Source organism: Zea mays, chromosome 1 (genome assembly GCF_902167145.1).
Source record: "Zea mays cultivar B73 chromosome 1, Zm-B73-REFERENCE-NAM-5.0, whole genome shotgun sequence".
In the NCBI taxonomy this organism is placed as follows: domain Eukaryota; kingdom Viridiplantae; phylum Streptophyta; class Magnoliopsida; order Poales; family Poaceae; genus Zea; species Zea mays.
In genome coordinates, this window is record NC_050096.1 from 172,438,152 (window position 1) to 172,447,851 (window position 9,700).

The 9,700-nt window shown below is 45.4% G+C and overlaps 1 protein-coding gene and 1 long non-coding RNA gene across 2 annotated transcripts; both read left to right on the top strand.

Moving 5' to 3' along the window:
* The first annotated feature begins 985 nt into the window (after positions 1-985).
* Positions 986-1,767, top strand: LOC103640551 (protein MAIN-LIKE 1-like). Its single transcript, XM_035964133.1, has 3 exons — positions 986-1,003; positions 1,093-1,262; positions 1,350-1,767. The coding sequence occupies exons 2-3, from the start codon at positions 1,141-1,143 to the stop codon at positions 1,747-1,749; spliced, it is 522 nt and encodes a 173-aa protein (XP_035820026.1). The 5' UTR covers positions 986-1,003; positions 1,093-1,140; the 3' UTR covers positions 1,750-1,767.
* Positions 1,768-6,123: 4,356 nt separating this feature from the next.
* On the top strand, positions 6,124-7,894 carry LOC103640552 (uncharacterized). Its single transcript, XR_559719.3, has 2 exons — positions 6,124-6,552; positions 7,519-7,894. It is a non-coding gene; the product is annotated as an uncharacterized lncRNA (long non-coding RNA).
* Positions 7,895-9,700: the final 1,806 nt, after the last annotated feature.

The window sequence follows — 9,700 nt, forward strand, 5'->3', positions numbered from 1 at the left end:
GCAACAAATGCTGAAGGTAAGAACTGGATTGCTGGATTGCTGAGGGAACCACAGAAATGGACAAGGGCCTACGACGAAGGTGGCTGGCGGTTCGAGTTTCAGACTAGCAACATGGCCGAGTCATTTAACAGTGTGCTCAAGGGTATACGGGGCATGCCAGTCAATGCTATAGTAACATTCACTTTTTATAGGCTTGTGGCTTGGTTTAATGATAGACACGCGCAGGCCAAGGCAATGCAGACCCGAGGGCAGAGATGGGCACCTAAACCAACATCACACCTTAATAATGCAAAGGAACGTGCCCATAGACATGAGGTACAATGCTTTGATGAGGAGCTGGGTAAATACGAGGTAACAACACTAGGCGGCATAACTTCCGACGGTGAGGTGCGACCTTCGAGGACACATGTCGTGTTACTTGATGCATTCTGGTGTGGATGTGGTAAACCTAGACAATACCATTTTCCATGTTCTCATTATGTTGCGGCCGCACGTCATCGTAACTTTGCATTTGAGAGCAGAATACCTTCTGAGTTCAGTGTAGAGAGCTTAGTACGTACCTGGAGCCCTCGTTTTGAGCCATTTCTTGATGAGTCACAATGGCCAACGTACACCGGTCCGGTATACGTTGCTGATCCAGCGCATCGATGGGACAAACGTGGTAGTAGGAAAAGGAGCCGGTGCAACATGGTTATGGATCAGGTTTCCGGTCGCAGTAGGAGAGGACGAGCGTCCCCCTTTCTCGTGGACCCAGAGCAGAATGAATGCGGAAAATGCGGTAGACTTGGCCACAACTCACGTACATGCATTTGGACACTTAGTCAGGTGTGATATATTTTTTTATACACAAATTTTATTTTAATATGTCGATGTTTTTGTTACACTTTGTACACAACTTATATTCTAATATGTTGATATCTTAATTTGCAGGATGGCGCAGTTCCACTTGCTGGACCCTCACTACGACGAGCACCACAGGGGCCGTCTCACCACAGAGGGAGAGGTAATATTTTGTTTGCTATATTTGCGACCTATATTTGAATTAATATATGCGACCTATATTTGACTAATGAAAATTCTTTTGATTGCTAGGTGTTGCCCGTTCTGCGGGTCCGGACCCACGACCGGTTTCTGGAGGAGATGAGGTACGATGAGAGGTACACTCCTCTCCTACAGAGGGCTGGCTTGGACGTCTTATCGTACCAGGTCCGCCGTGGGCTGCCCACTTTCAACCCAGCGGCGTTGACGGCTCTGGTCGACAGGTAAAGACTTCTCTAGTTGTTTAATATTTACAATTATCAAATCTACTTTGCATACTAATGATTTTGTATTCTTTTGTCTTCCAATAGGTGGCGGCCAGAGACTCACACTTTCCACCTTCCCTGCGGTGAGATGACCGTGACGCTTGAAGATTGCCAGAAGATTCTTGGTCTCAGCATTATGGGTCGTCCAGTGACCGGTCAGGCATCACCAGGCGGTTGGAGGCAGAGGGTGGAGGCCTTTCTTGGGAGACTGCTTCCGGATGAGCTACGAGGTAGCCACAACACCGGAGTCCCACTGACCTGGCTTAGGCAGAGCTTTGGGCAGTGTCCACCTGGTGCAGATGAGCAGACGGTTGGATACCATTGTCGAGCTTGGATTCTCCATCTCTTTGGTTCAGTTCTTTTTCCAGACGCGACAGGCGACAGCGCGTCATGGATGTTTCTGCCCTGCCTGACTGACTGGGATACGACCGGAGGTTACAGCTAGGCTTCAGCAGTGTTGGCCTTCCTGTACAGGCAACTTTGTGAGGCTTGTCGTCGTTCGTCGAGGACCGCCAGCTTAGGTGGATGTGTCTACCTACTACAGCTGTGGATGTGGGCACACATACCCGTCGGGCGACCCAGAGAGTTTCCTCCTCGTGAGTGGTTCGTGGTAGCCGGACATCGGCTTAAGCCCACGGCTGCTTACCGCTGGGACCAGGTCGAGGAGCCATTCGCACGACACCAGCGTGCTTACGTGGAGTACTCAAACGAGCTCGACGCACTTACTCCTTCGATGGTGAGTTTTCTCCTTTTATCTTTTTACATGTCCTTTCTACTTTTATCACACGACACCAGCGTGCTTACATGGGCTTTCTAAAACTTTTGCAGGTGACTTGGCAACCGTATCTTGATCCATATTTCGCCAGCATACAGTTGAGCAGCATGTGCTCAATAGACAAGGACCTCTACCTCATGAGGTGTCCCCTCATCTGTTTTTATGCTGTTGAGTACCACTTGCCCCACAGAGTTGCTCGACAGTTCGGATTGCGCCAGGAGTTTCCGGTGGAGCCATTCTCGACTTCAATAGAACTTCATAAGTGAGTTACTACATGCACTTGTTATTCTAACTAATAATTGAAATATCAGGTAGTCGCTAATATATGGTTCTAACTTTTGCAGGTTCGACAGACAGAGACAGAAGAAGGTCACGGACTTCGAGACGCACCATCGTGATTACATTGATGAATGGGACCAGCAGGGGGATCTGAACTATGAGAATGACCAGGCGCACACAAACTACAACTTCCGGAGGTATTTGATTTGGTATTCTGGTGTGACTAGGTGCAAGCTGAAGGGACAGTGGACAGCTGCAGACTACGCCGAGCAAGAATCGTCAGACGACGAAGACACAGCTTTCAACATAGCTGCTCGGCACGGGTCCCAAATTGAGGCTGCTCCAATCCTTGATAGAGTGGTAACTATTTCTTTACTAAAATTAGAGATTTTAATTCAATGTTTTATGTCTAGTTTTGAGCATCCTAATGTCTTAACTTGTGATAGGGAAACTCTATGCTCGTATCTGTTGTTGAACTCGAGCGTATCTCACAGAGAACTTCAGATACTACTACGCTATCGTTACTATCAGTGAGTATCAATGTCTAACAGAAAACTTGTTTATTTGTATGTTGTAACATATGTCTTTAACTAACATTTCGATTATAGAGAATATCACGTCGTCTTCGTCGAGCAGCGGCTCGGTGTGGATGCCGGTCTCTAGCGGGCGTTGACGTGCAGCTGCCTGTGCCTCGTATGCAGTAGGACGTTCAGCCTCCCATTTGTGCAGTTGGACCATCTACAGCAGGACTCAGCTCGTCGCGATCGACGCGGGACACGTTTGAGAACGTGGCCCAGGACGACGAGGACGATGACGACGACGACGACGACGACGCTGGCGCTGGCGCTGGCGCCGCAGGTCAGGTGGAGATTGGACCGTCTCAGTTGCAGGATGCTCCTACAACTCAGCCATCACAGCTGACACCACGTAGAAGGCGTCCACGAGACCCTTACACTCCAGGCACCGACGCTCTTGGGGCCAAGGGCAAGGGTAAGACTAGGAGGAAATGAATACTTTTGTGATATGGACTGTGTGATTTGGACTTATGCTGGAGACGTTGTAATATGAACTATGTTATGTGTTTTGGACTATGTGTTGTGGAACTTGTATTTTGGACTTTGTTTGTGGACATTGTATGAAGAACTATGTTCTGTGGATGTTTTTATATTCGATGTTATTTTGTGATGTATTATATGTTGAAATGCTTATATGTCTTATACTATGTGATTATTTGAACTGTGGTTGTTAATAAAACAAGGGGAATTCTTGCAAAATTTTTTTGTGAACTGTAAAAAACATAATAAGCAATAAGTAACGCATCTTTAGAGTTCTAAATTATTTTTGATACGTAAATACTACATAATAGGCTACAATTCTTCAGTCTGAATCACAATCTATGAGTAACTCATCTTCGGAGTCATCCGTCGCGCAATCCTCAACAACAACCTCATTCCACTTGCTACATTGTCCTGCATCACACTTGTCACCAGTTCTTTTGTAATAATTGGCTTCTGCTTCATCCGCAGCTTGGGAGAATAGCTCATCCTCAGCCTCAGCCTCATCAGACTTCTTCTTGTAATAAGCTGCCTCTACCTCTGCGGCGGCCTGTGACATAAACTCATCCTCTTCCTCTTGAGCACGTAATCCTGCCTCAGCTAGTGCGATGAGCTCACTCAACCTTGACGTGTCGTCCTCCTCTTCTTCATGTAATCCTGCCTCTGCGAGGGCGATAAGCTCACTCAATCTAGATGTGTCGTCGTCCTCCTCCTCCATCAGCTCAACCGTTGCCATTTTATCCTGAACATATCTCGCATGCGCCTCATCGGCCAAATAGTTTACGCCGCTTCCAATCTCTGCAAATATAATGAGAAAATTAAGTTAGCAAAGTCAGGATAAATAAATTGTACTAACATAATTATAATATCATTTATCTCACTTACTTCCCTTGAGGCGATCAGCAAGATTATCCAACATCTGTTTCTCGGCTTGAGCCGCTTCCCATTCCCTTGCATCCTGTCTCTCTTCTCATCTGCCGCCTTCAACCTCCTATACTCTGCACGCTTCGGGCTATCATAAAAGGCAGATTTTGCTTCCCTACGCATGTCGCGTATGCGATCGTTAATGTACGAATCGACGAGCCGAGATCCACAACGCATCTTCTGTCCCATTATTCTCTTGGACTCTATTGTGCGCATCACCTCTCCTTTGTCGTCGTAACTCTCCCAACTGCATTTTCTCGTCTCCTACAAAAAAATAGTAAGTACCGCTATAACATTACATCTGGTGCAAAAAAAAATACCAACCTCATCGTAATCGACCATATGTCCACAAAAATATCCAACACCAAGCTCCGAAGGAACTAATCCATACTTAGCTTCAATACCACATTTGCAGAGTACTGGATCAAATTTGACCTCTTCTGCCGCCCACCCCATGTATCTCTTTTCCTTTACCTCTGGCTCTGGCCAATGGGACAAAGGACCATACAACCACTCTCTGAAACGACACTTACGCCACCCGTATGGCTGCAGGAGAAAAAATTAGTAATTTATTGTAAATAAAAACTAGTTCATACATTTAGCGTATCAATGGGCTCACATAATCAATGTTCGGACAACAGAACTGCTTGTCATAGTCTTCGTCGATGACAGCACGGTCTCCACAATCGCATCGAGGCGGTGAGTCCATCCGTCTTTCTGTTGCTACCTCCTTCTCCGCATCCGTCATTGGTGGAGGATTCGGGGGAGGAGGTACCCAACGCTTAAAACACTCATGACTGGTCTTTCCACTCAACCAATTAACGAAAAGAAGATATCGAGGGTCAAATTTATCAGGACCATCGATCCACTGGAAAAAGAAACACTTCTGATGTCCCTAAAATAATGGAAAGATGCACTATTACATATCTACAAAATAATGAATGCGAACGAAATTAAGTGACAAGTCATAAGCTACGTACGTCCAAAGTGCCACAAAGGTAGTAGCAGCGAGCAGCCATGTCTGGATGTTGTGATTGATGTACCCAAGCCAGTCTGCCACAGTCACAGTTAGGCACGGGGAGTTCAGGAGGAACAGGAGCATCCTTACTAGATACGTCCGGATATAACTCCCGAGGACGACCTCTCTTCTGCCACAACGCCTCTCGGTACATGTCTTCCAACTAATAAACGATTATAATTATCACTAGTACCTATTATGCTTTATAATAAGTTTACACAAACTAATAATCGAAATGATAATATAATAGGTGTATACAAATTATTAAACTAACAACCTAATATACAAAACGAATCAGTTGGAAATCATACCTTCGTCTACGAAGTGAACCAACTCAAATCTTTGAATCCAGGAAATTTTGACGAAGTTTGGAAATGGGATGAAATGAGCTGCTCTCGGCCAGCCGCGCGGGCGTTTTTATAGGAATTCGTAGCTCGACGCCAAGATCTATGGCGCCGAGCTACGAGGGCGCGCCGCCGCCACGTCAGAGCCAGATCAGCCCTAGACGCAACTAGCCGTTGCGGCCACGTCACAGCTCGGCGCCATAGGCTGTGGCGCCGAGCTGTGGCTATGGCGCTGAGCTAAGAGTCCAAAATTGCATTTAAAATTTTTTTAGGTCTAAACGTGATTTTACTTCTGTTTAAGGGCTAAAATAAAAAAATTCGGTCGCTGATGCAGCCGCTCGGCCGCGTGACGCTGCCCGCGGGTACCGCTTGACAGACCCCCTTCCTTTTCACGTTATCACTAAGACACTAACACGTGTGGGGCCGGGCAAACAGAGTCATCTCCTCCACGTACGGGGAAAGCGCGGCGAATCCCAACAACCTCTCCCAAAAGATCTCCAGTTGGTCGAGCCCCTGCCCTATATTAGCAAGCCAAACTCTGGGCGCCCTCCCTCGTCCATCCTGTACCACCACCGTCGTGATCGGAGCACGAAACCAAGCCGAGCGAACACCAGTCATCAAGCGGGCGAGTCGTCGTGAAAGAGAGAGGCGCCGCCGTGGGTGGGATCGCCGATTCGTTGATGTTGGGAATCCCGGTGCGAGCCTGGGAGCGTCAAGAAAGGCTTGAGGAATCTGCAGGGCGTGTCGTCGCGCGGGGAGATTGTCCTGACCCCGGGAAATTCCTCTCCGGGGATCGGTATCGCGGCTTAGCCGCCGTGTGCCGGCGATGCGAGTCTGCGCTTCATGGCTGTCGGTGAGGACCTCCCTGCCTTGATCGCCAACTCTCTGAATAAAGTTGTGTTAGTAGTATCGTTAGTGGTGCGTCAGGGCGGCCAATCGGAGTTCCCGGCAATAGCGCCATCGTGAGGGGCGAGGCGGCAATGCCAGACATCGTTGTGTTGGGTAGTGATGGCCAGGGTTCGTCCAATCTGTGTTGGACAGTATGGATTGCACGATTGAATCTTATGGTTTAAAATCCTATCCGTAGATCCAGAGATCATTGGCTTAGGTCATATACCCCTTCTGCCTAGGGTTTTTTTTTTTGCAAAAGAGACCTCCAATATTTTTATAATAAACCCACCATCCCCTTTACGTTAAAAGTAACTAAAAAGAGTCTAAGTATTTATGAATAGCACCCTTTTATATAAATAGTGCCCGCAGTCCAATAAAGCCCAGGAAATTATAAATTAAATCTAAAAATGATTCTTAGTATAAAAAAATTATAAAATCTTAGAAAAATCATATCTTCCGCGATTTAGCTCCGTTTTAGTCCGTTCAAACTGTGTTGGCTCAGTAATAAAATTACCTACGTTGTAACAACATTATATTTATCATATCATACATTTTTATTGTTAGATATTTATTTATCCAATGTTTAGTAGATTAAATCTAGCTAATCAAAGTTAATATGTCTATGGTTATAGTCTAACTGAAATATAATCTATAATCAAGTCATAGCTTAGATTGAAATTGAATTAGTTATTTCTTTAATATCTTTATCACATGATTTATAAAATCAACATAAGACCTAGATTTAATTGGTTAATCACGTAGGTCTTCCAGAAACCATATCTTTTTAATCAAAACTCTGAATTTAGTAGTTCTCGAACCTACAGTTTCGTAACGATGCGTAGAATACTTTTACGCAGTTTGTTCATATGCTTTAGTGTAATGTTACCATACCCATTATTTGCTTTATTGTATGTATTTCTACGCATAGAAGTGTGGTGGCGAGAAATCTGAAGACCCACTTGGTGAAGCACCTGGAATCGCAAGTATAAGGCAAGCTATGCCCTTGATCACTCTTCTTTAACTAATATTGTTCCTATTAATCGCTGTGACATGCTCAGGTTAACTTGATTGGAGGCTCGATCTAGGAAGAAGCTATAAGGCAGAATAATCGATGTCGATTAGAGGCTAGAATCGGCACTAAAGTTAAGAATTTAGTACCAGTTGGTTGATAGAACATATACTTAATATAGTAGTACCGATTTATGTATGAAACTATTATTAAATCCTTAACTTTAGTACCGGTTCTAAACACCAATGGTACTAAACCCAATGGCAGGTGCAACCGGTAATGAACCTTCCATTAATTTTTGTGCCTTCCATTAATTTTTATACCGGTTTTTGGCTACAACCCATACTATTCTTGCCATGGCCGTAGACAGCCTCCATGAGTCCATGGGTTTAATTCTTGCCTCCACGGGCTTTATTCTTTGTATAAGATATAATGTTCATATTTTCATAACAGACAACATAAAATAATGTTGAGAAGATACATACAATCAAAAACCAACATAGTTCATAACATTCATCGCATCGTAGTTCACAACCTAGCCTAGAGCTCACAATCACTAAATAGTTCAACTCATATTTCACATTCACTACATTGTTCACATTATTTAACACCCCAAACGACATCTTTGTGAAATGCTTGTTAAAATAAGGTTTATAGCATTAATGTAACACCCTGGTGTTTAGCATACTCTTACATGGCATGTGCATCATGAAAGCATTATAATGAGCATCATCAATCATTTCACCACTTACATTAGAATCTTAAATTGTCACTAATGGTTGTGAAGTGAACCCTTGCTTGAACCAATAGAAGGCCTAGGTTTCATAGCCATAGATTATCATGGAGTGCTAGTGTGTGCAAGTAAATCCACCTAGATAATTTAGATTGATAATAGTTGATCTTTCAACTCTTGAGTTCATGTGATGATAATTTCTTAAACTATATGTGATGACGTGATTTAGTGAATGTTGTGCTTGATAAATGAAATTATCTCGAAAACCCAAAACTTAAGAAGCAAGCATTTGACCTATGAAACTATTAATTATAAGAATTCAAATCCCAAAGGAAATGAAGCTTAACCAAGAATGCAAGACTGGGAAATGGTTAAAGAATGGGAACAACCCTGATTTTTCTAAGTCTAATCTTGTACCTCTTTTCAAATGCCAACATGTTCTAACCAAAATAGTCTTCAAATCACATTGCCCCAATTACAAAAGTTGTGGATAATTACTTAGGGCACGCCCTGTAAAAAGTTGGCAAACTTTCGAAGTCGTTTGACATGTTTTGACACCGTTAGACAGTCAGTTTCCACTGTTTTGCGCAGTGCTGACAAACCAAAGTTTGGAGGTATATATTTTAAAATCTAGTAGCTAAACCACCCGGTAGAGAGGGGAACAAATCGGCTGAAGCGGGCGACGCTTCGAGCTCTCCGTTTTGTCTCACTCGTGTCTGCAGTCCGAGCAGATCGCGTCCGCAAGTGGCGCGTGCTTGGACGTGTGGACGCCGCGCATTGCTCCGTGTCGTGCCTTGTCTGCGCGCATGGACAAGCCAACAGCCGTTCCTGGCGTCTTGTGGCCTAGCACTCCACCACGCCCTCACTCTCTCCCTCTGCTCTCGTCTCACTCTTACTCGCCCTCGCTCTCGTCGCTTCTTTCACCCGACGTTGACCGCCATGGCCGACGCGAGCTAGCTCGCGCCCATGCCTACACTGACCACCGCTATCCACACACCAAGTTGCAATTACTTCGTCGTCAAGTGTGCAAATCTGGAGCCTTTGCTTGAGCTCGGAGAAGGCCCCGAGCACCTCCGTCGACGCCGTCGTTCCTTGGTCCCCGCTGGCGCGCGTAGACCGAGCACCTCCGTCCACAAACCACCGGACAGAGAACGCCGTCGAGTTCGCCTTCGTCGACCGCACCTGTCCGCCACCTCGCCTAGCCAACTCCACCACCGATAAGCCGGTAATCGAGCAGCGCGCTCTTCTGTCCCTCACTGTATTTTGAGGAAGACGATGCATCTCGCGAGCGAATAAGCCAAAAACCGATGGTTTTTCTACAAACTGTCATAGACTCGGTGAATAGTGACCGAGGACCCCGTGGTAATA

What these genes read in the sequence shown, in the direction of transcription:
- LOC103640551 (XM_035964133.1), top strand. Translation starts at nt 1,141, where the DNA reads ATGAGGTACGATGAGAGGTACACTCCTCTCCTACAGAGGGCTGGCTTG. An exon ending in TTGACGGCTCTGGTCGACAG is followed by an intron (nt 1,263 to 1,349) that starts GTAAAGACTTCT and finishes GTCTTCCAATAG; the next exon opens with GTGGCGGCCAGAGACTCACA.